The 24,970-nt window shown below is 44.3% G+C and overlaps 1 protein-coding gene across 1 annotated transcript in view; it reads left to right on the top strand.

The window, feature by feature from the left end:
• SMO (smoothened, frizzled class receptor) overlaps positions 1–24,970 on the top strand; it is a 75,231-nt gene that overhangs the window by 40,714 nt on the left and 9,547 nt on the right. The window contains exons 3-11 of the mRNA XM_040413483.1: positions 2,722–2,931; positions 3,947–4,119; positions 5,679–5,898; positions 8,500–8,623; positions 10,332–10,424; positions 12,229–12,337; positions 13,881–14,066; positions 22,460–22,608; positions 23,115–23,249. Coding sequence (XP_040269417.1) covers positions 2,722–2,931; positions 3,947–4,119; positions 5,679–5,898; positions 8,500–8,623; positions 10,332–10,424; positions 12,229–12,337; positions 13,881–14,066; positions 22,460–22,608; positions 23,115–23,249 — 1,399 coding nt within the window. The remainder of the gene's footprint in view (positions 1–2,721; positions 2,932–3,946; positions 4,120–5,678; positions 5,899–8,499; positions 8,624–10,331; positions 10,425–12,228; positions 12,338–13,880; positions 14,067–22,459; positions 22,609–23,114; positions 23,250–24,970) is intronic.

Here is a 24,970-nt window from a genome sequence, read left to right as displayed (position 1 = left end):
GAATTTTAGTACTCACAGTGCTGGCAGTGCAGTGGATGGGAAGACAGCAGGAGATCTTCCGGGGCACTCTCTGTTGCAGGGAACACCAGCCAGATGTTGGTTGAGGTGCCCTTGATGGTGGTGATGTTTAGGGTGCTTGTGGCTGGGACCCTGGTTCGTGACGACAGCACCGTTAGGTGCAAATGTTGAGAGTAGTGGTAGTAAGAATGAGGAGTCGGTAGTTGCAAACCAGTTGAACATTTACTGACAACCAATAGTCTCTGGACAGTTGGTTCAGTTCATCAATGGAAAGCTTCTTACATAGCATAAGTAATAAGTTCACTTGTAATCCTATTATCAGGCAATGGCAGTTGTCCCTTTTAAAGTAGACACGTTACAGGCAAGGATCCAGGTGGTAATCCTATATTCACTTTACAGCACACTGGCACTAAGGATGCTAATAACTATTTATCTAGGAGTTATCCTTTAAGGGCGTTCCCCTAACGGCAGGCAAACACATCTGCTTCATTATTTGGCAGGAAACTCTTCTAGAAAGGTTTAGGTTCTCACTACTACCCGGAAGGTTTAGTTAGTGATAAAGACAATTCTGGCCTTAAATCGTCTAGTTGTGTCCAGGCACAAGCTACTCCTGGTCACTGGTGCTAATGAGGTCCATAAGCTATAGTTAGGCTCTCTGCATCTTGATGTATAGACTCACTGTCTGGTGCTTGTCTTCTGTAGATATCTCTTCTAGGCTTGAACAGGGCCCAGAGGAAAGGAACACAGCTGCATGGTGACTTTAGCCTGTGTCTCTCCTCCATGAGCTTGCTTCTCCTCCTCTCACCAACTACATTCTAATCTACTCTCCTCTAAACTAGACACACCCCACTATATATATTATGTGGGGCCAGCACCACCTAGGGGCAAATGGATGTAATGGGATTGCCAGCCAGAAAATAAAGATTACCATACATTACAATTACAGATGTTTGAAGCGTCTGACACCCAGCACCCCCGCCGATCAGCTGTAAGAGGAGACGGCGCGCCCCGTGCGCACGTGTCATCTCCAGTCTCTCTTCCTGTTCGCCGTTGCTTTGCCATAGACAGCAGCGGTGAGAAGGAAGAGAGAAGGGAGTCTCCTCATACACCTATTCGGCAGGGGTTCCGGGTGACGGACCCCCGCTGATCTGATATTGATCCTCATGCTGAGGATAGGTCATCAATATAGGAGCGCTCTGAGAAACCCTTTAAACATTAATGGTCAGTCACACAGAAAGGGTACAGCCTCTCGTAGCGGGTCTGCTGCAGCGGTTCAGATCGTAATCCGCCACCACAAAAACTCCTGAAAAGGGTTGGCCTACGTAGCACCATGTCTGAAGGAATTGCAGCTTTCAGGTTTTTCATTGTAGAGGTTGAAAACTAGTAAATACCACAGCATAAATTAACGTGCGGCGATTTGAAAAACTTTCTGAAACCTCATCCACTTTGCTTGTACTGTAAATGCTGCAGATTTTCTGCTGTGGAGAATCTGTGCCATTTATTCCACGTGTGGCCGTACCGTAAATCAGTCCGATTGATAATACAGTAATATGAAGAACTGCTCTCTGTTCTAAGCTTCTGCTACATGAAAAGTATGCCAAATAGCTCTCCTCCAGAAGGAGGAAAACTGCTTCTCCAGGCCTCTTCCACACATCAGTGAATCCCGGACCTGTGCTGTCCGTGTCCTCCACATACAGCTCACATATCCAATGATACACGCACTTCTTTGGTCCATGGTGCGGATCAAACATGCCCATGTTCTGTCACTGATTTTCACTGACCATTGGTAGGAGAAGCTCTGGAAATCCCTTTTTCAGCCTAGCTGTTCATGTGGAATACGGATGACGCAGATCAACAACAGACCCAACAGACATCTTCATAGATGACACTGACCATCTTGTCACAGATGTCCTCACTGATAAGAACACGTGAAAGAGGCCTTAAAGGGCATCTGTCAGCAGATTTATTTCTATGACACAGGCTGATCTGTTACTTGTGCGCTTGGCAGCTGAAGGAATTCGTGTTGGTCTCATGTTCATATGTGCCCGCATTGCTGAGAAAAATGAGGTTTTACTGTATGTAAATGAGCCTCTAGGAGCAATGAGGGCATTGTCATTACACCTAACTGCCACACCCTCTGCACTCTGATTGACAGGGCCAAGCGTGATGATGTTTTTATTGCCTGGCCCTGTCAATCAAAGTTGCAAAGTGGCAGTTGCAGAGAGAGCAGAGCCTTTAGGTGTAATGGTAACGCCCCCGTTGCTCCATGGGGGCACATATGTACATGGGACCCACACAGATGCCTTCAGCTGCCAAGTGCACATGTAACAGATCAGCCAGTGTCATAGGTACAAATCTGCTGACAGATGCCCTTTAAAGTGTATATCCTGCCGTTATGCCATCACCTTATTATATGGGAATACCCCTTTAAGATCAGTACATGGGGAACATTGGTGGGATCCCATCACTTGGACTGAAAGTGCTGTACATAAAAAGAAAAGAATACAATCTCTAGGAGTATGCCCCATGTTTTCAGCCTCTGGACATCCAGTATGCTATACCGGCCACCTTTTTTTTTTTTTCTAATTTATTTAGGGATATTTATTTGGAAAATGTTTCTGACATCTGTCCGGTGAATGTGATGATGCAGCAGGGCATATTTATGTCCTGCTTGTTTTAATGCCTCTTCTCCCGTGTTTGCAGAATGAGGTGCAGAACATCAAGTTCAACAGCTCAGGTCGTTGTGAGGCCCCCCTGGTCCGCACTGACAATCCTAAGAGCTGGTACGAGGATGTGGAAGGCTGTGGGATTCAGTGTGAGAACCCACTGTTTACTCAGGAGGAGCATCGGGAGATGCACATCTACATTGCCATATTCAGCTCTGTCACCATATTTTTCACCTTCTTCACTCTGGTAAGCTGCTGGACAGTGGAGCACACTGATTATTGTAGATCACTGTAAGACGGGTTTTAGGATTCCATAATGTGGCTGCATATTCTGGTTCATATTAGGCTGTTATCACACTGCGTTCAGGATCTCCCGATGGAAACCTCAGACGTATGCTACTGAGAGACATCCATCACCCATAGGTGCCTATGTTAAACACAAGTATATTGCATGGTATATGTTTTTTTTTTTTTACCCTTACAAACTGTATCCCTGACATGTTAGGTGTCTATGGGTATGTTTTCAGACGAGTGAGTGTTACCCTCCGGACTCGCAGTGAGGTACCCGGCCTGACCTCCCAGCACTGCCGGGGTCACATAGCATTATATTGATTTATGATGCTACGTAATCCTTACAGTTCTGGAATGGATTAGATGACACTGACATAATGCCGCCAGTGTTATCCAATACATTCCGGACCTCAAAGGGTTACATAGCATCATAAAGTGAACAGAGGGTGACACTCACACGGCTGAAAGGGGCCTTACTTTTCCACAAGACCTGGACCTACAGAACCAAACTTCTGGTTCAGTAAAATTGTGGTAATGGAAAGGTAGGTTGTTTGTGACCGCATTATGTGAAGTAGGTTATCCTTTTTAAGGTTTCTTTTAGGCTACATGCACACGTCCGCAAATTGCGGATCCGCAAAATACAGATGGCGTTCGTGTGCGTTCCGCCATTTGCGTAACGGCATGGACAGCCATTAATATAACTGCCTATTCTTGTTCGCAAAACGAACAAGAATAGGACAGGTTATATTTTTTTTGCGGACCACGGAACGGAGCAACGGATGTGGACAGCACGCGGAGTGCTCTCCGCATCTTTTGCGGCCCCATTGAAGTGAATGGGTCGGGCATCCAAGCCGCAAAAACTGCAGCTCGGATGCAGACCAAAACAACGGTCGGGCATGAGGCCTTACATGCATTCTTCACCTTAGTGGATTGATAAGAAGATTCCTAATTTATTTCTCTTTTTTTGCCAGGCTACATTTCTTTCAGATTGGAAAAATTCCAACCGATACCCTGCAGTCATCCTTTTTTACGTCAATGCCTGTTTCTTCATGGGCAGCATTGGGTGGCTAGCACAATTCATGGACGGCGCCCGGAAAGAAATAGTTTGTCGTGGAGATGGCACCATGAGACTTGGAGAACCCACGTAAGCTCTGTGCATTTCAGAAACCTCTTTTGAAGTTTTTAATTCAGGATCAGCAGTCTGCAGATTAAGGGCTCATGCACACAGCCGTTGCCCTTTTTGCGGTCCGCAAATTGTGGATCCGCAAAACACGGATACTGGCAGTGTACGTTCCACATTTTGCAGAACGTCCGCCCATAAGGCCCCTTTCACACGGGCGTTGCGGATTGGGTCTAAAACAAGTCAGTTTTCACTGCGATTGCGTTCCATGTTTGCGTTTTTTCCGCAAGGGTGCAAAACATTGTAATGCATTTGCACGGGCGTGAGAAAAATGAACATGTTTGGTACCCAGACCCGAACCCGGACTTCTTCACAGAGGTTCGGGTTTGGGTTAGGTGTTGTGTAGATTTTGTTATTTTCCCTTATAACATGGTTATAAGGGAAAATAATAGCATTCTGAATACAGAATGCTTAGTACAATAGGGCTGGAGGGGTTAAAAAAAATAAAAATAATAATAATATAACTCACCTTAATCCACTTGATCGCGCAGCCAGGCTTCTCTTCTGTCTTCTTCTTTGCTATGCCCAGGAATAGGACCTTTGATGACGTCACTGCGCTCATCACATGGTCCATCGCATGATCTTTTACCATGGTGATGGATTATGTGATGAGCGCAGTGACGTCACCACAGGTCCTTTTCCTGTGCACAGCAAAGATGAAGACAGAAGGGAAGCCGGGCTGCGCAATCAAGTGGATTAAGGTGAGTTATAATATTTTTTTTAACCCCTTCAGCCCTATTGTACTATGCATTCTGTATTAAGAATGCTATTATTTTCTCTTCTAACCATGTTATAAGGGAAAATAACAATGATCGGGTCCCCATCCCGATCGTCTCCTAGCAACCGTGCGTAAAAATCGCACCGCATCCGCACTTGCATGCGATTTTCACGCAGCCCCATTCACTTCTATGGGGCCTGCGTTGCGTGAAAAACGCAGAATATAGAACATGCTGCGATTTTCACGCAACGCACAAGTGATGCGTGAAAATCACCGCTCGTGTGCACAGCCCCATATAAATGAATGGGTCCGGATTCAGTGCGGGTGCAATGTGTTCACGTCACACATTGCACCCACGCGGAAAACTCGCTCGTGTGAAAGGGGCCTAATAGAACTGCCCTATCCATGTTCGTAATACAGACAAGAATAGGACTTGTTCTTTATTTTTTTGAGAGTGCCGCGGAATGGACACATGGTGTGCTGTCCGCATCTTTTGTGGCCCAATTGAAGTGAATGGGTTTGCATCTGGTCCGCAAAAAATGCGGATCGGATGTGGAAAAAAACATACAGACATAGCCTGTAGGACATTCATTGGATTATAGTACTAGAACAGCTGGAGAGAATGTTCTGCTTGGGTGACACAATCTGTACAAGTCACTGATGCTTGCATTGTTTTTCTGGTTGTGTGATGTCATGTTACCACACCGCAGCTTCATCCTGATGCCAGATTTGACATGCATATGGCTATAAAATGAAGCACATAATGTAGAAGCTCATGCTTTTTATCCTTTCTGCTTTTTTTCAGATCAAATGAAACTCTCTCTTGTGTGATCATCTTTGTCATTGTTTACTACTCCATGATGTCAGGGGTGATCTGGTTTGTCATGCTGACATACGCTTGGCACACATCCTTCAAAGCTCTGGGCACCACTCACCAGCCACTCTCTGGCAAGACCTCCTACTTCCATTTGATCACTTGGTCCATTCCCTTTGTGCTGACTGTGGCCATCCTGGCTGTGGCTCAGGTAAGAAGACTACATAATGCAGTTCTGTTACAGTGGTCTGTGGCTGGCATACTGGAGCTGAGCTGCAATACCAGACACAACCTATGGACAAGAGAGGCGCTGTTTCTGTGAAAATATTCATCATATATATAGATATATTACAGCTTTTTTTCTGTTTTAGTGTTTCTTGGACGTCAGCTTTTCAGTTTAACTACATTTTAAATACCTAATATCTCAGCATTTTGTGTATTATCAAATTAGTAATAGTACAGGGATGCAATCAGCAGCACCGCACAAATATAACAAGTGCTTTTCTCATGGTCCATTTATATGGACCATAGTGCTTTCTCTTTGTGCTCCCTGTTCTCTTGTGCAGGCCGTCTCCTCGTTGCGGTGTCTTTAACCGCTTGTAAAACTGCCATAAGTTGTAAACCTTTTTCATTTTGTAATAATTAAAACATAAATTTTTTCCCTATATGCCAGATAAAAGTCTCATACCAGAACATGCTGCACTTTGATAAAACAGCCACGAGCTGCAAAAACACTACAAACCAATATGGGAGACATTTACGAATGGCATTACACCGCTATTGTAGTATAAAGAGTCGCAAATTATGACGCACTCCGTATGTGCACCATCATTTGTGACTTTTTAAGCTTTTTGGCACTTTTCCAAAATGTCGAGAAAAGGGCCTGGGGCGTAGCGGAAAGGGCTGTGCTTCACACCACATGATTTACTATAACTTTCACCATTAATTAAAGGCATATTCCGGTTATAAAGAGTTACCTGCAGTTTTTACCTCTCTCTGCATAGATGATAACTGCCAGATCGGTGGGGGTTTTGGATGTTTGCATGGAGTGGTGGTTAAGCATCTGCTTTTTGCATAAGGCTACTTTCACATTAGCGTTTTCAATTCAGCTATTGAGATCCGTCATAGGATCTCAATAGCTGAAGAAAATGCTTCAGTTTTGTCCCCATTTATTGTAAATAGGGACAAAACTGAACGAAACGGAATGCACCAAAATGCATTCCGTTCCGTTTGTTTGCGTCCCCATAGCGGACAGAATAATGCTGCAAGCAGCGATTTTTCTGTCCACGATGTTGTGCGGAGCAAGACACACAATGTAAGTCAATGGGTACGGATCCGTTTGATTGGACACAATAGAAAACGGATGTGTCCCTTATTGACTTTTAATGGTGTTCAAGGCTATAGAAAACATTCATGACGGATGCATGCGGTTGTATTATTGTAACGGAAGCGTTTTTGTAGATCCATGACGGATCCGCAAAAAACGCTAATGTGAAGTAGCCTAACCCGTTATAACCAGAATACCCTTTTAGTGTTACCTGTAATGAAAATCATTTTCTTCATTTTTTGTTAGCATTTCAGAAGATTCAGGCAGAAAACGGACTGCAGTAAATAGTGGCCAGTATTTGGCTCGTACTGTAAATCCACGAGGCAATGAGGAGAAATGAGGCTACAATGCACTTTTCCAGTGGCTGCTATGGGCTACTATTTATGAAGTCCTCGAACATATTTCACTGGCTTCAAAAAGGATGAGACTAGGCTGAGAAATGCATTAAAGTAGAGCAGACAAAATGAGGTTTCTTTGGGTAACCTTTTGGCTGCACTAGTTTTAATAAGGCTCCATTCACACAACAGCCATATGACAGCAGTTTTTTTTTTAATGGCTGTCCCACGGCCATTTTCAGAACCATTGCAATCTATGGTTCTATTTCAACAACTATTTTTTTTATTGACCCATTAATAACATCTGTCAAAACATAGGAAGTCCTATTTTGGCCAGTATCACTGACTATTGGCCCTTATACAGTTGAGGGGGGGGTTTATTTTATTTTTATAAAGCATCTGTTAAAAAAATGGGCCACTTTGCCATTTCAAACAGCCGTTTTTTATAACTAATGTGTGAATGTAAAAGACATACTAATAGGGACCTTAGATTGTGAGCCCCATTGGGGACAGTGAGTGATGCTAATGTCTGTTAAGCGCTGCGGAATATTGTAGAGTAATGATAAATGTACCCATAGACTCAATGTGTACTCTCTACAGTGACCACAAGGTGGCATTGTGCAACCATGTCTTTCAATGAACACATTGTATTAGGCCTCATTCACGGATCTGAATTGCATGAATCCCAAATAAGACCCCCATAGAATTTTATTTTCAAGGGAAAAAAAAGATGCCATGCTTTGACGCATATTGTATAATTGTGTGCATGTCTTCAAACGGCACGTGACTCGGCAGTATGCAACGTGCTGCTTGGGGGGCACGTCGCCGCTGAGGCAGTCATTGGCTGCAGTAACACACATGACCCCGTCCCTGCAGGAAGTTCACATGGGGAGACTGGAGGTGCAGTAAATAAGAGCGGGTAAGTATAATTCCCTTCACTTGTCCCATGGGGTGGGGCATTTTTAAAAGGCAAATCATAGACAACCCCTAAAGGCCTTGTCTTTTTACAAAAATTTTTATTAATCTGTCTTTTTTATTAATCTGTCATTAATCTGTCACTTTGAAGTGTACTATACTAGTAAAATGTTACATTTAAGTAAAAAAAAATATGAAGAACACACATGAGACATTTACACTTGTGTCTTAATAGGTGGATGGTGACTCTGTGAGCGGTATTTGCTTTGTGGGATACAAAAACTACAGGTATAGAGCTGGCTTTGTCTTGGCCCCTATTGGAATTGTCTTGGTAGCTGGAGGTTACTTCCTTATACGAGGTGAGAATATCTGAAGTTGTTAAAACAATAGCTGCCTAACAGTTTTTTTAATCTATCTATCTATCTATCTATCTATCTATCTATCTCGCTATATGTCTCTATCTTTCTCTCTCTAACATATCTATAAAAAAATAAACAACTTACTTGCCTTTAAAATGTCCCTCCTCTCCCGTGCCGCTCCCGATTCCTGTTGGGCCTTTACTGATGATGTCACATTCATAGTTCACGTGACCACGGCAGCCAATCCCTAGCCTCACCGGTCATGTGTACCTGAACGAAATGTCACTACTGAGGCCAGTGATTGGATGCAGTGTCACGTAAATGAGGAATACCACATAACCGCTGCAGTCGACCCAGTAGGGATCAGAGTGGCAGGTACCTTTGTGGCAGCGCAGGAGAGGCGGTATATATTTTTATTTTACGTAGCTTTGTGCTTCCTGTCTTATTTTGATAAATCTTTAAAGCAACTCTGCAAAGAGAGGGTTACTATCCCAGGCAGCTTTTTGTACATTGTACTATTTATTCGTTTCTTTTTTCTGTTCCTTAGAAAGCTAGGTAGAAATGCACTCCCATAGGGCCATCATTTATCTTTCCCCAGGGGCGTAATGGGAACTGAAAAAAAAAAAGTGGCCCCAAGTTGTAGACAGGTCTAAGTTGACAGTAGGCAGGGCCAACACAGTCCGTGTGTAAGCAGGAAGAACAGAGGTAGGCAGGGCCAACGCAGTCCATGTGTAAGCAGGAAGAACAGAGGTAGGCAGGGCCAATACAGTCCGTGTGTAAGCAGGAAGAACAGAGGTAGGCAGGGCCAACGCAGTCCATGTGTAAGCAGGAAGAACAGAGGTAGGCAGGGCCAATACAGTCCGTGTGTAAGCAGGAAGAACAGAGGTAGGCAGGGCCAACACAGTCCATGTGTAAGCAGGAAGAACAGAGGTAGGCAGGGCCAATACAGTCCGTGTGTAAGCAGGAAGAACAGAGGTAGGCAGGGCCAATACAGTTCGTGTGTAAGAAAGAAGAACAGAGGTAGGCAGGGCCAACACAGTCCGTGTGTAAGAAAGAAGAACAGAGGTAGGCAGGGCCAACACAGTCCGTGTGTAAGCAGGAACAACAGAGGTAGGCAGGGCCTGCAATACTGTAGTGCAGCATAAAATACCGCCCCAGGAAAAGCAGATACCACAGCGAATCATAAAATACTGCCCTATCACCATACTAAGGATGGTGATACTGCAGTTGCTGGCCAAGTGCATATGTACCTGATGCTTATAGCATTAATTAACGCTGAGAGCATCAGATCGTTATGTACCTGGCCAACGGCCCCCTGTGCATCGGCCCTCCTGGAAATGTCCCTGTAAGGTGAAAGGCCCGTCTGCCCCTTTCTTTCCTTCACTACTGAATGTCAAATATGCCTAGTTATAGACTGATGCAGGAGCGGGGGGTGGGGGTATATATCACTGTGTTTGGGAAAGCTTGTGAGACCACTGGAGGAAATGGCAATAGTTGTGGTTGTTACCCAGAGAGAAATTTAACCAATAAAAACGACAGAGGAGATTTTCTGACCAGTTAGTATAAGATGAATCAAGGACTTGTATTTACTGTTGGTCTCTCTGTAGTGTTGGACTGTGAACCTGTTAGCTGTCGGTCTCTCCGCACACACTGTGGAGCTGTCCATATGATGATAATGGAGTGCACTGAACATGCAGTTCTCTTATAGGTGTGATGACTCTGTTTTCCATCAAAAGCAATCACCCTGGACTACTTAGTGAGAAGGCAGCCAGTAAAATCAATGAAACCATGCTGCGGCTAGGTAATGCTTTGCCATTCAAATTAAATCATTATAAAGTCAAGTTTGTAACGATGTAGCATCATGCAGAGAGTACATGTTATAAGTAGCTCATATATATATAAAAAAAAGGGACAAGACTCTGTTCACACAATATATGGTGTGTACATATATTGGTCTGTGGCAGATTTATGAGCTATACGTCCTGCATGTGCATCATGTATACCCTATACTCAATATGAACAGACCCTAAGTCAGTGTCCTACTGTATAAACTGCATTGGTGTAGCTCTATCTACATTCAGCGTCATTTGTAAGTCTTTTTATACCGATTTCACGTTAAATTGAATACAGAAGTTAGGGGATTTCACTGTACAATATACAGCATGGGCAGGGGAGTACACAAATTTCGTAGGCCCCCCTCCCAGTCTTCCAAATTTCCCAATAGATGTGTTACGATCACTCCTTGGCACCGCAAAGTGCAGTGCCCTGAGTAAATTTGTTTTTGTTTTACTTATTAAGTGGAACAAATTTTTAATAAAAAAAAGTATAATAAAAAAATTCATCCCAACCTCTGTGCCAGAAAAAGTGCAATAGGTGCTTCATAAATACGGCACTCATGCTGAACACCATATTTCTCAATGTATTCATTATTCACACCTTTAAAACTGGCAAAATACATTGATAGATCTGCTTCTGTTCTATTACAAAGCTGACTGCCTGCAGCCACCACTAGGGGGAGCTCGGTACACAGGAATTTACACAGAATTTAGAAGAGCAGAAGAGATCCCATTGACTACAATGGGGTCCATTCGGGTGTCTGCTTTTTTTTTAGTGGAAAAGAAGGTCCTGCATGCAGGAATTTTCTGTCTGCTCTTTTTGGCGGAATCTGCGACGGAGGCCCCAATGCTCTAACTGGAACGGAAGCTGAAAATAATCCCTATGCATTGAGCTGCGACTCGTGGTGGCTGCAAGAAAATGCAGTTTTCCTTTTGGGAACTGGCCCTCGTAGAAGTTGTGTGGTCTGCCTCCAATGAAGTATGCCGCTGAGCATGAGCAGGCAATGAAGTTACTTACACATCCTATAACTATCTGTCCTATTGTAACGTGCACAGACCAGGGACTTCTGCACTAGCAGTAGGGCACACAGCTGGGAACCTGCCTTTCCTCCCATTGTTTTTCCATTCTATAAAACCTTGTAATCCTGGAACTGTGCCAGGTAAATTAGACTTATTGTATATAGCAAATGGCCAGTGTAGTATTCTACATATGTTAACATTTAAAATGCATTTGCATCTAATGCCTGCTAAGCAGACTTTGGTAATCCTGTACACACACAAGTCTCATAATGCAGATGTAATACTCATATTTCCAGCCAGGATTAGAACATTAGATCTATCAAATATGTTACAGGAAAAGTATACCAGCACATGGCTGGATTACTGGTCCCAAGCTACATAGAAATCCATCTATTTAATGGCGCACAATACAGATGTAAAGGGTCAAATTACTATGAAATTATGTTATAGTGGCGTGTGTATCTGTCAACACCAATTTATACTTACCTCGGTAGTAAGATTTGAAGATCCTAGAGATTTGGATGGTTTATGACCCCATCAGCCCAGGTGCCTAGTTAAATGCTCACACAAAATGATTTTAATTCATTAGAAAGAGTATTTCATTGATTCATAACGATACTAGGCACTAATAGAGTCATGAACCAGCCGGATGATATGTGGAAGACTGGAGGGCTTATGGAAGCTCAGTGCTTCTATATCCCAGCATTGCCACATGTCTAATGCTCTTCTTCATTATCTGTTCCAATACAGGAATATTTGGATTTTTGGCATTTGGTTTTGTGCTCATCACCTTCACCTGTCATTTTTATGACTTCTTCAACCAAGCCGAATGGGAAAGGAGTTTCCGTGAATATGTTCTGTGAGTATTGCAATTAACTAGGCAATTCAGAATGTATCTGGGGTGATAGCACTTAACAGGTGACTTCACTTGTCATCCATTGTGTTTATGTAGCCCATAAGGCCACCTTCACACGTCAGTATTTGTAATCCAAAACCAGAAGTGGGTCTAAGACATGTAGGAGGTTCAACGTCTTTCCAGTATATCTTTTCTCTGTAGGTTCCACTACTGGTTTTGGCTTCTCATTAAAAATAATGACCAAAATATGCAGGTGTGAAAGTGGCCAGTATAGTCAGCCTAAGGCCTCTTGCACACAAACGTATTTTCTTTCCTTGTCTGTTCCGTTTTTTTTGAGGACCGTATGCAGAACCATTCACTTCAATGGGTCCGCAAAAAAAAATCAAAAGTTACTCCATGTGTATTCCGTTTCCGTATGTCAGTATTTACATTCTGCAAAAAAATTGAACATGTCCTATTATTGTCCGCATTACGGACAAGGATAGGACTGTTCTATTAGGGCCAGCTGCTCCGTTCCGCAAAATTCGGAATGCACACGGATGTCATCCGTATTTTTAGCGAATCCATTTTATGCGGACCGCAAAATACATATAGTCGTGTGCAAGAGGTTAAGTTAGCCAAAATGATATCATAGTGAAAAAACTATAACAAACTATAACAATGTTAGGCATTGTAACAGAACAAGCCAGCGTGCAAGACATCATTATTCAGTGTAAATGGAAGCCTCTATGGAATACTCTCATTTTGTTGCCTCACCTGAAACATTGGTGGCACACTGCTAGGATCTGCCACCAATGCCAGACAGATGCAGGTCCCACCTCTAGAACAAAGAGAACGAGAGCACACTGTGCGTGTGTGGCCGTCCTCCATTCATTTCAATTGCAGTTCCATAGAAGTGAATGGAGGCGGTGGCCACGCTTGCGCAGTGTGATCGCCATTAATTTCTATGAAAATAGCTGAGCGCAGTGCTTGGCTATTTTTGGTGATCCCATAGACATGAAAGGAGGGCAGCAGCGCAGTGCGCTCTCCCAGAGGTGGGACGCGCACCAATCTGACATTAGTGGCCCATCCTAGCAGTATGCCACCAATATTCCAGGTGAGACAGCCCCTCTAAAGGCTGAATATAGTTACTGAAATAGTATTCTATTCATCAAACGTAACAAGTTTAAAGTGTTAAAGCGTTTTTTTTTGTTTTGTTTTTTAAATGGGTGTTTACTACTGATGACCTATCCTCATGATAGGTCATCAGAATTTGACTGGTTGGGGTCTGTCTCCCAGCAACCCCATTGACCAGATGTTTGAAGAGACTGCAGCGTTCATGGTTGCTCCTAGGCCTGTGATGTCACCTTCATTAGTCACTTGTCTAGGCGCATTTAAGCGAATGAGCCTGAGTTGCAATACCAAGCACAGCGGCAATGCAATGGACGGTGCTGTGGGTGGTAAGCTGTGAGGGGGCAGTGGACTTATCTGCATTGATATGTATTTGTTTCACAAAGCATTACTCAAGGAGCCCTCCACTGGACATGTGCAATCTACTGTTTTTCAGATGTGAAGCCAATGTGACCATTGCCACTGAGACCAACAAGCCAGTTCCAGAGTGTGGAATAAAGAACAGGCCCAGCCTCCTTGTAGAGAAGATTAACCTCTTTGCCATGTTTGGAACTGGCATATCTATGAGCACATGGGTGTGGACCAAAGCAACAATTATTATTTGGAAGAGGGCCTGGTGCAGGTGAGGTCTGAAATCAGAGGTTCATTAAAAACACACATTCTTGTTTCAATTATTTTTATATTTTTAAAAATGATTGAAACAGTAATTGTCTGAAATCATAAGACAAAGAAGAGGGCAGACTGATTGCTCAGTAGTTAGCAATATTACATAGCCTGATTCTTACTCGCTATACTTATGGCATATGCTGTACTCATTGGCTCCGATTTACTAATGTGACTGTGCCTAGAATTTGTCTAAAAAGTGGTGCAAATTGGGGCGATTCTGGTGCATTTTTCACACTTAGGCTTGCTATACTTTTTTGGACTTGCTCAAAAAGGAATGGGGGTGGAGCTTCATAGGAAAGGTGCATGACCTAAGATGCGCCATTTTTACCAAAATTGCACTACAATTCTGCCGTAACATTCTGTCGTCTCAAATTAAGCTGACCAATAGTCATAGAAAAGTATCTATCTTTGCACTCCATTTATCATCCAGCCTGAGCTCCTGTGATAAATCTGGTGCATGTCTTGACAGCTTAGTAAATCGGGGCCAATGTTTTGTATATCATTCATGAACACCTTAGTTTGCTTGCACAGCAGCGATACCTAGTAGTGTACCCACAATTTCATTTTACACTGGAAACATGCTGATTTTAAAATCTTCTTTCTGGTTCTGGCTACACTAGGCACTCTTTCCACAGTAGAATGTCAAAGGGTGAAACCCATAGTGGGAAGGCGCAATAGATTAACATGCTGAGGATGTAAATTCATCACACGGGTCATCCGTGTGCTTTCCACATCCGTATGTCCGTTCAGGAAAAATATATAATATGTCCAATACTTTGTCACAAAATGTGGACCACAGACCCACTCAAGTCAATGGGTCCACAAAGAATGTGGATGGTATCCGTATTTTGCAGATCTGCAATTTACAGACCGCAAAATACATATGGTCGTGTGCATGAGGCCTAAGGGTAGAAACAAATGTGGCGGGAGGTTAAAGGGAACCTGTCAGCACCAAAATGGACCATAAAGCGCCCCCTTTTCGCACCTTCACATTATATTGATGGCCTTTTGGATGATTTAAAGCGAGATTTCATCCTGAGATTCTGTGCCTGTCCCGTATGATCTTGTTTCTGGCAAAGGTGCATTGATCCCCACTGTAGTGTACTTGGCTTCAGCAAGTCAATGCACAGGTGCAGACTCACATGGGCAAGCACTTCAGAGAACATTACCCCGCATCAGAGTCAGTCACAAGATCAAAAGTGCCTGCGCATTGACTTGCTGAAGCCAAGTACAGTACAGCGGGGATTAATGTGCAGGCGCCGGAAACAAGGTTTCTAATGATGTTCTTGTGTAAGATGTCCGAGGTGCATGATCACTGGAAAACAACTTTTATTCCCCCACAGGTCGTATGCAAATAAGGTTCTTGAAGTCAAGCTCACCGCACCCCTTTCCCACCCCTTCACATTTGATTGATGGCCTTTTGGATTATTTCAGGCGAGATTCCATCCTGAGATTTCACGCATGCGCCGTATGATCTTGTTTGCCTGCGCATTAATCCCCTCTGTACTGTACTTGGCTTCATCAAGCCAATGCGCAGGCGTTTCTGATCTTGTGACTGACTATGATGCGGGATAATATTCTCTGAAGCGTTTGCCCACGTGAGTCTGCACCTGTGCATTGACTTGCTGAAGCCAAGTACAGTAGAACAGGGATCAATGCGCAGGTGCCAGAAACAAGATCATACAGCGCATGTGCAGAATCTCGCCTGAAAGAATCCAAAAGGCCATTAAGTGGGTGCGGTGAGCTTGACTTCAATAACCTTATTTGCATACGACCTGCAGGGGAATAAAAGTTGTTTTACAGTGAACATCATTAGAAACCTGATGTCAACAGCTTTAAAGTGTAACTGTCATTCTTTTTTTTTTTTTTGTAATGTGTAGGGCCAGTGATACTGACCATTTTTGTAATATACTTTAATTACTACAATCACACATTTCTATTAGAAAAATAGCTCTAAAGTGGCCCATTGAGCCTTAGCAACACTCCTCTGTCTTCTGTTTATATAACACAGTCAGCGTTGAGCAAGTCTCCACAGTTATGTAAACAGAAGACAGAGGAGCATTGCAAAGGCTCAAAATGGGCCACTTTAGAGCTATTTTATAATAGAAATGTACGATTTCAGTAATTAAAGTATATCACAAAAATGGTCAGTATCACTGCCCCGATACATTACAAAAAAATAAAAAATAAATGACAGTTACACTTTAATAAACCACCTCAGCCCCCATAGCTTAAACACCCTGAAAGACCAGGCCACTTTTTACACTTCTGACCTAACCTACTTTCAACGTTTATTGCTCGGTCATGCAACTTACCACCCAAATGAATTTTACCTCCTTTTCTTCTCACTAATAGAGCTTTCATTTGGTGGTATTTCATTGCTGCTGACATTTTTACTTTTTTTGTTATTAATCGAAATTTAACGATTTTTTTTGCAAAAAAATGTCATTTTTCACTTTCAGTTGTAAAATTTTGCAAAAAAAACTACATCCATATATAAATTTTGCTCTAAATTTATTGTTCTACATGTCTTTGATAAAAATGTTTGGGTAAAAAAAAAATGGTTTGGGTAAAAGTTATAGCGTTTACAATCTATGGTACAAAAATGTGAATTTCCGCTTTTTGAAGCAGCTCTGACTTTCTGAGCACCTGTCATGTTTCCTGAGGTTCTACAATGGCCAGACAGTACAAACACCCCACAAATGACCCCATTTCGGAAAGTAGACACCCTAAGGTATTCGCTGATGGGCATAGTGAGTTCATAGAACTTTTTATTTTTTGTCACACGTTAGTGGAAAATGATGATTTTTTTTTTCTTACAAAGTCTCATATTCCACTAACTTGTGACAAAAAATAAAAACTTCCATGAACTCACTATGCCCATCAGCGAATACCTTGGGGTGTCTTCTTTCCAAAATGGGGTCACTTGTGGGGTAGTTATACTGCCCTGGCATTCTAGGGGCCCAAATGTGTGGTAAGGAGTTTGAAATCAAATTCTGTAAAAAATGGCCGGTGAAATCCGAAAGGTGCTCTTTGGAATGTGGGCCCCTTTGCCCACCTAGGCTGCAAAAAAGTGTCATACATGTGGTATCTCCGTATTCAGGAGAAGTTGGGGAATGTGTTTTGGGGTGTCATTTTACATATACCCATGCTGGGTGAGAGAAATATCTTGGCAAAAGACAACTTTTCCCATTTTTTTATACAAAGTTGTCTTTTGCCAAGATATTTCTCTCACCCAGCATGGGTATATGTAAAATGACACCCCAAAACACATTCCCCAACTTCTCTTGAATACGGAGATACCACGTGTGACACTTTTTTGCAGCCTAGGTGGGCAAAGGGGCCCAAATTCCTTTTAGGAGGGCATTTTTAGACATTTGGATACCAGACTTCTTCTCACGCTTTGGGGCCCCTAAAATGCCAGGGCAGTATAAATACCCCACATGTGACCCCATTTTGGAAAGAAGACACCCCAAGGTATTCAATGAGGGGCATGGCGAGTTCATAGAAAAAAAAATATTTTGGCACAAGTTAGCGGAAATTGATTTTTTTTATTTTTTTTCTCACAAAGTCTCCCTTTCCGCTAACTTGGGACAAAAATTTCAATCTTTCATGGACTCAATATGCCCCTCAGCGAATACCTTGGGGTGTCTTCTTTCCAAAATGGTGTTATTTGTAGGGTGTTTGTACTGCCCTGGCATTTGAGGGTCTCCGCAATCATTACATGTATGCCCAGCATTAGGAGTTTCTGCTATTCTCCTTATATTGAGCATAAGGGTAATGAGATTTTTTTTTTCCGTTCAGCCTCTGGGCTGAAAGAAAAAAATGAACGGCACAGATTTCTTCATTCGCATCGATCAATGTGGATGAAAAAATCTTTGCCAAAAAAAGAAAAAGGAGGGGAAAGGCGTCTGCCAGGACATAGGAGCTCCGCCCAACATCCATACCCACTTAGCTCGTATGCCCTGGCAAACCAGATTTCTCCATTCACATCAATCGATGTGGATGAATAAATCCTTGCCGGGATTTTTTTTTTTTTATATATACAAAGTGTTTGCCAAAATATATGAACACCGCCACCTCCTCAGCTCATATGCCTCGGCAAACGTATCTTTTACTGCAGAGGAGAAATCTCGTCTTGCAGCGCCGCATACACCGACTTGCATGTAATCTGACAGCAGCGCAATGCTTCTGTCAGAATGCACATCAGTGCTGCAGCTAGTCGATCGGTTGGTCCACCTGGAAGGTAAAAAAAACAAAACAAAAAAGAAAAAACCAGGCCGCAATGCAATAAATTTATTAACTTTTGAACAGAACATATAAACTTTTTTTTAACTTTTTTAACTGAACGTTAACTTTTTTACTTAGGCTACTTTCACACTAGCGTTCGGGTGTCCGCTCGTGCGCACCGTTTGAAGGGGCTCACGAGCGGCCCCGAACGCATCCGTCTGGCCCCAATGCATTCTCAGTGGAGGCGGATCCACTGAGAATGCATCCGCCTGCCAGCGTTCAGCCTCCGCTCAGTGAGCGGACACCTGAACGCTGCTTGCAGCGTTCGGGTGTCCGCCTGGCCGTGCGGAGGCGAGCGGATCCGTCCAGACTTACAATGTAAGTCAATGGTGACGGATCCGCTTGAAGATGACACAATATGGCTCAATCTTCAAGCGGATCCGTTCCCCATTGACTTTCAATGGAAAGTCTGAACGGATCCGCTCAGACAACTTTCACACTTAGAAAATTTTCTAAGTTTTAATGCAGACGCATCCGTTCTGAACGGATGCGAACGTCTGCATTATCGGAGCGGATCCGTCTGATGAAACATCAGACGGATCCGCTCCGAACGCTAGTGTGAAAGTAGCCTTACTGGTATTTTTTTTTTTGTTTAGTTTTTTTACCTTTATAGAACAAACCTCTCCTTCCCCATGGGACAATGTGCAAAGCGCAAATCGCCCAAAGATGTGGCGAAGTACGTTATGCACTTTATCCCAGGTGAAAGGAGAGGTTTGCAGCAGCTGTGAGTAAAAGGGCCCTAATAGCCCTGTGTGCCTGTCCTGTGAGATGCAATCCCTATGCTAGGTGTACCTGTGTGTGTGGTACTTCCGGAAACACTCTCCGAAGCATAGGGCAGGGTGGTCAGGACAGTCAGGACAGAAATAGCGGGTGTCACGCCTTATTCCACTCCTGCTACAGACACAACATCATTTTCGGGGTGACGGTTGGGTTGAGGTACCAGGAACGACACTGGGGAAATGTCGCTCGTGTAGACGGCTAACTACACTGGTGGATGGGGCCACGGAACCTTCTGGATACAGGAGGTTCTCGATGATCTCTTCCTGGAATTTGAGGAAGGATCCTGTTCTCCCAGCCTTACTGTAGAGAACAAAACTATTGTACAGAGCCAATTGAATTAAATATACAGACACCTTCTTATACCAGCGTCTGGTGCGTCGGGAAACTAAATACGGAGACAACATCTGGTCATTGAAGTCCACCCCTGCCATGAGCAAATTATAGTCGTGGACTGAGAGGGGCTTTTCAATGACACGGGTTGCTCGCTCAATTTGTATTGTCGTGTCTGCGTGAATGGAGGAGAGCATTTAAACGTCACGCTTGTCTCTCCATTTCACCGCGAGCAGTTCTTCGTTACACAAGGCAGCCCTCTCCCCCCTTGCAAGACGGGTGGTAACGAGCCGTTGGGGGAAGCCCACGCGACTAGTTCGCGCGGTGCCACAGGCGCAAATCCGTTCTAGAAACAAATGCCTAAAGAGGGCCACACTTGTGTAGAAATTGTCCACATAAAGATGGTACCCCTTGCCAAATAAGGGTGACACCAAGTCCCAGACTGTCTTCCCACTGCTCCCCAGGTAGTCAGGGCAACCGAACGGCTCCAGGGTCTGATCTTTTCCCTCATAGATCCGAAATTTGTGGGTATAGCCTGTGGCCCTTTCACAGAGCTTATACAATTTGACCCCATACCGGGCACGCTTGCTTGGGATGTATTGTTTGAAGCCAAGGCGCCCGGTAAAATGTATTAGGGACTCGTCTACGCAGATGTTTTGCTCGGGGGTATACAAATCTGCAAATTTCTGGTTGAAGTGGTCTATGAGGGGCCGAATTTTGTGGAGCCGGTCAAAAGCTGGGTGGCCTCTGGGACGGGAGGTGGTGTTGTCGCTAAAATGCAGGAAACGGAGGATGGCCTCAAATCGTGCCCTGGACATAGCAGCAGAGAACATGGGCATGTGATGAATCGGGTTCGTGGACCAATATGACCGCAATTCATGCTTTTTAGTTAGACCCATGTTGAGGAGAAGGCCCAGAAAAATTTTAATTTCGGAAACTTGGACTGGCTTGGAAAGGCTGGGCATAATAGCTTCCCGGGTTGGCGGATATAAATTGTGTGGCATACCGGTTTGTCTCTGCCACGACTAAGTCCAAGAGCTCCGCAGTCAAGAACAGCTCAAAAAATCCCAGGGCCGAAGCGATATGAGCCGTCAACCCGAACTCCAGACTGGGCGGTGAAAGGGGGAACTAATGGTGCGGCTGAAGTTGGTGACTGCCAATCAGGGTTTGCCAGCACCTCAGGGATTCTAGGGGCTCTACGGGCCTGTCTTTGCGGTGGCTGCGACGGGGTAACTATTGCACGTGCCACCGTACCAGCTTCAACTGCCCTTCTGGTGCTCGCCACGTCACCATGTTGTACGGCAGTGCTGGTACTAGGTCCAGGGAGGGCTGCGCTGCTGGTGTATGCCTCACCACGTGATCCGGCAGCGCCAGCCCCACTCTGCTGCTCTTGAAGCGGATCCTGCATAACCTGTGGTCTAGCGACATGGGGCCTGGTACGCCTGGTGCTATCAGGGACCTCCACCTCCTCGTCCGAACTTTGGGTCAGAGAGCCACTGCTTTCCACAGGTTCATATTCTGACCCGCTAGATTCGTCAGATGAGGGTTCCCACTCCTCATCCGACTGGGTCAGAATCCTGTAGGCCTCTTCAGAAGAATACCCCCTGTTTGACATTTTGGACTACTAAATTTAGGGGTATTCCCTGAGACTACCCAAGAAAAAAAGCAAACCTGTCTTACAAAGGGGAGGCTAGCAAAGTACCGGAGGCCGCTGCGGTTGATAAAAAATATCAAAACTGATTTTTTTATCGCCGCAGTGCTTGTAAAGTGAATGTGCAGTGATCAAAAAATATATATTTTTTGTCACTGCGGTGGGGCGGGCGTGGGTGAACGCACGTGTGGGCGACCGATCAGGCCTGATCGGGCAAACACTGCGTTTTGGGTGGAGGGCGAACTAAAGTGACACTAATACTATTATAGATCTGACCGTGATCAGTTTTGATCACTTACAGATACTATAAAAGTACAAATGCTAATTAGCGATACGCTAATCAGCGAATCAGTGACTGCGGTGCGGTGGGCTGGGCGCTAACCGATCGCTAACTACCTAACCAAGGGGCCTAAACTATCCTAAAACCTAACAGCCAATACTAGTGGGAAAAAAAAGTGACAGTTTACACTGATCACTTTTTGTCTTTCACTAGTGATTGACAGGGGCGATCAAAGGGGTGATCAAAGGGTTAATTGGGGTGCAGGGGGGTGATCTGGGGCTAAAGTGTGGTGTTGGTGCTACTCACTGTGAAGTCTGCTCCTCTGCTGGATCCAACCGACGAAAAGGACCAGCAGAGGAGCAGACAAGCCATATAACAGATCATATTTACTAATATGATCTGTTATATGGCTTGTGATTCGTTTTTTTGAAAATCGCCAGCCTGCCAGCCAATGATCGTATCTGGCAGGCTGGTGACAAAATTGTTCTTTAACTTTTGCCGGTCCGCGATGCGCATGCGCGGGCCGGCTTTGAGCGAAATCTCGCGTCTCGCGAGATGACGCGTATATGCGTGACTCTGCGCAGCGCTGCCGCCTCCGGAACGCGATCCTGCATTAGGCGGTCCGGAGGCGGTTAAGGTACTGCTGGCGGTTTATGGTCCATTTTGGTGCTGACAGGTTCTCTTTAAAGGAGTCATCCCATGACAAACACTTATTCCCTATCCAGAATAGGGGATGAGTGTCGGATCAGTGGGGTCCAACCATTTGGACCCTCACCTATCATGAAAACAGGGACTCTGTGTTCCCCCATATAAATGGAGTTGCAGTTACACGTGTCCTGCCACTCATCTCCTTGGGAATGGCAGAGATAGCCATCTACGAGCTTTCATTCTAGTCTGATATGTAGGAAAAACTCAAGGTTAAGTTTCACAATCGTAATAGAAGAAACCTGTGTTACAAAGAAGTATAACTTGTTTGGTTGGAATAACCTTGATTTATATGTCATCCTATGCTTGTCAGGATTTTGGGGCGTAGTGACGATGAACCTAAGAGAATCAAGAAAAGCAAGATGATTGCAAAGGCATTTTCCAAACGGAAGGAGTTGCTTAACAACCCTGAGAAGGAACTATCTTTTAGTCTGCACACAGTCTCCCATGAAGGACCGGTTGGTAAGAATACCATTACAATTAAAAGGCTGTATGTGGCTTTTAGTCAGCTAAAATACACACACTGGACCAGTTTATTTCAGAGGCCAAGGGTGGCCAGTAAGCTATTAGCACCTGTAAAGAAGGTATAAGGTTACATTGCTCCCAATAGTCTTTTGTAACCTACGAGCACAGCGCCATCCACTGGATAGCAGCTTTGCTAGGTATTGCAGCTCAGCCTCATTCACTTTAATGGGAGTAAGCTGTACCTAGGCGATGTGACCGACGAAGGTGACGTCTCTGGCCTAGGGAGAGGCTTCAGGGCTCACTGGAGCCTTGAGGTCTCTTTGAATAAAAATCTCGGAAAACCACTTTAAAATGTGAAACGACTCCAGTACTAAAGTGTTGTAGTAATACACTTTCATCACAGGCCAGGGGAAGGGTCCCAGTGGGTGGCTATATCTCCTTGTCCTGGGTTATCAATTTGTGTTGGAGTTGGTATCATTATGTGTTATCTTTTTAATCCTCAGCTGGTTTAAACTTTGACATCAATGAGCCATCTGCTGACATGTCTTCTGCATGGGCGCAGCATGTTACAAAGATGGTGGCTAGAAGAGGAGCCATTTTACCACAGGATGTGTCTGTAACTCCAGTGGCAACTCCAGGTAATTTACAACTCCCATTTGTGCTATGATCTTTTTCATCATCACAATTATCATGTGGCTTCCTCATGTGCCAGGAAGATGAATATCTTTCTAGAGTTACCATTGTTGAAACTGTTGAGAATCCAGATCAATGCTCGGTCTTCACACTGTGCTTCAGTGACCTGTTTGCAATATATGACTGGAAAGCTCCCGGCACATACTGTATGTTAAAAGGGTTCTGCAGTTTGTTTAAACTGATAATCTATCCTCTAGATAGATCATCAGCAACTGATCGGCGGGGGTCCGACACCCGGGACCTCTGCCGATCAGCTGTTTGAGAAGGCAGCGCCGCTCCAGCAGCGCCGCAGCCTTCTCACTGTTTACCGCTGGCCCAGTGACGTCACTACTAGTATCAACTAGCGTGGGCGGGGCTAAGCTCCATTCAAGTGAACAGAGCTTAGCCGCGCCCAGGCCAGTCGATACTAGTCGTGACGTCACTGGGCCAGTGGTAAACAGTGAGAAGGCAGCGGCGCTCCTGAAGCGCCGCTGCCTTCTCAAACAGCTGATCGGCAGGGGTCCCACGTATCGGACCCCCGCCGATCAGATGCTGATGATCTATCCAGAGGATAGATCATCAGTTTAAACAAACTGCAGAACCGCTTTAAACAGTTCTATAGACCCTCATTCACCAGGCAGAAGCCAAAAGAGTGTCCTTTGGCCTCCATTCATCTTGAATACATGTGTTCTCCTCGCTTTTTTGCTGTATGGAATAGCGCAGCAGATTGTGCAGAATGTGCTATTCCATACAGAGGCATCCAGAAAACACTGCGCGGTATAGGCTTTTTAATATGGAAGCCTACAGGTGTCAGATGCCAATAAGTGACATCTATTGAACATACGCGTCCAAGGTGTCTATTGGAAAATCCTCCAGAACACATGCGAATGTAGCCTCAGTCTTTAGTGTCCCATAAAGAAAGTTACTGCGGTTAGTTTATTATAAGTGCAAATTCAGACATTAAAGGGATTATCCAGGAAAAGATATTTATGACTTATCCTCAGGATAGGTCTTCAGTATCAAATCTGCGGGGGTGTGACCATGGAACACCGTCAAACAGCTGTTAGAAGAGGCCTTGAGCGCAGCAGCCCCTTCCTAGGCCGGTAACATCACTGTACATCGGTCACATGGGCTTGTTGCAGCTCAGCCCCATTCAAATCAATGGGATTGAGCTACAATACCAAGCACTGCCACTATTGCTTAGCAGAGCTCTAGTGAGCCCAGCGTGTCCCTGATACAGCTGACCGGCAGGAGGTGACGGGACCCAACCCCCGCTGATGTGATAATGGTGACCTATCCTGAGAATAAGTCATCATTATCTTTTCCAGGATAACTCCTTTAACTCCATATTAAATCCGCCAAATTACCCCTGTAGATGCCAACAAGAGTAAGGAGGCTGAGAAATTGGGAGTTGCTAATTCTTTTTTTTTTTTTTTTATCAAACCTCGTGCCTTCTTGTGACATGGTGGGGGAAAGGTACAGTAGTTAGTTCTCCCAACTATAAAATATCTCTTTTGTCCATGAAGAGCTCATTTGACAAACAGCATTACTTATCCTGTAGGGAAGAAAAGGGTTGGGCATATTGTACTGGTCCTTTTCTTATGAGAAGGCCATTCCTCTAGATGACCATGTTTCAAAGCAATCTTGGATGCTCCTTTCAAGGTTCTGTATTTCAGTATCCTAGACC

The sequence above is a fragment of the Bufo bufo genome, chromosome 1, assembly GCF_905171765.1.
Source record: "Bufo bufo chromosome 1, aBufBuf1.1, whole genome shotgun sequence".
In the NCBI taxonomy this organism is placed as follows: domain Eukaryota; kingdom Metazoa; phylum Chordata; class Amphibia; order Anura; family Bufonidae; genus Bufo; species Bufo bufo.
The sequence above is the reverse complement of the archived record's forward strand: the minus strand, read 5'-3'. Positions and strand labels throughout refer to the sequence as shown.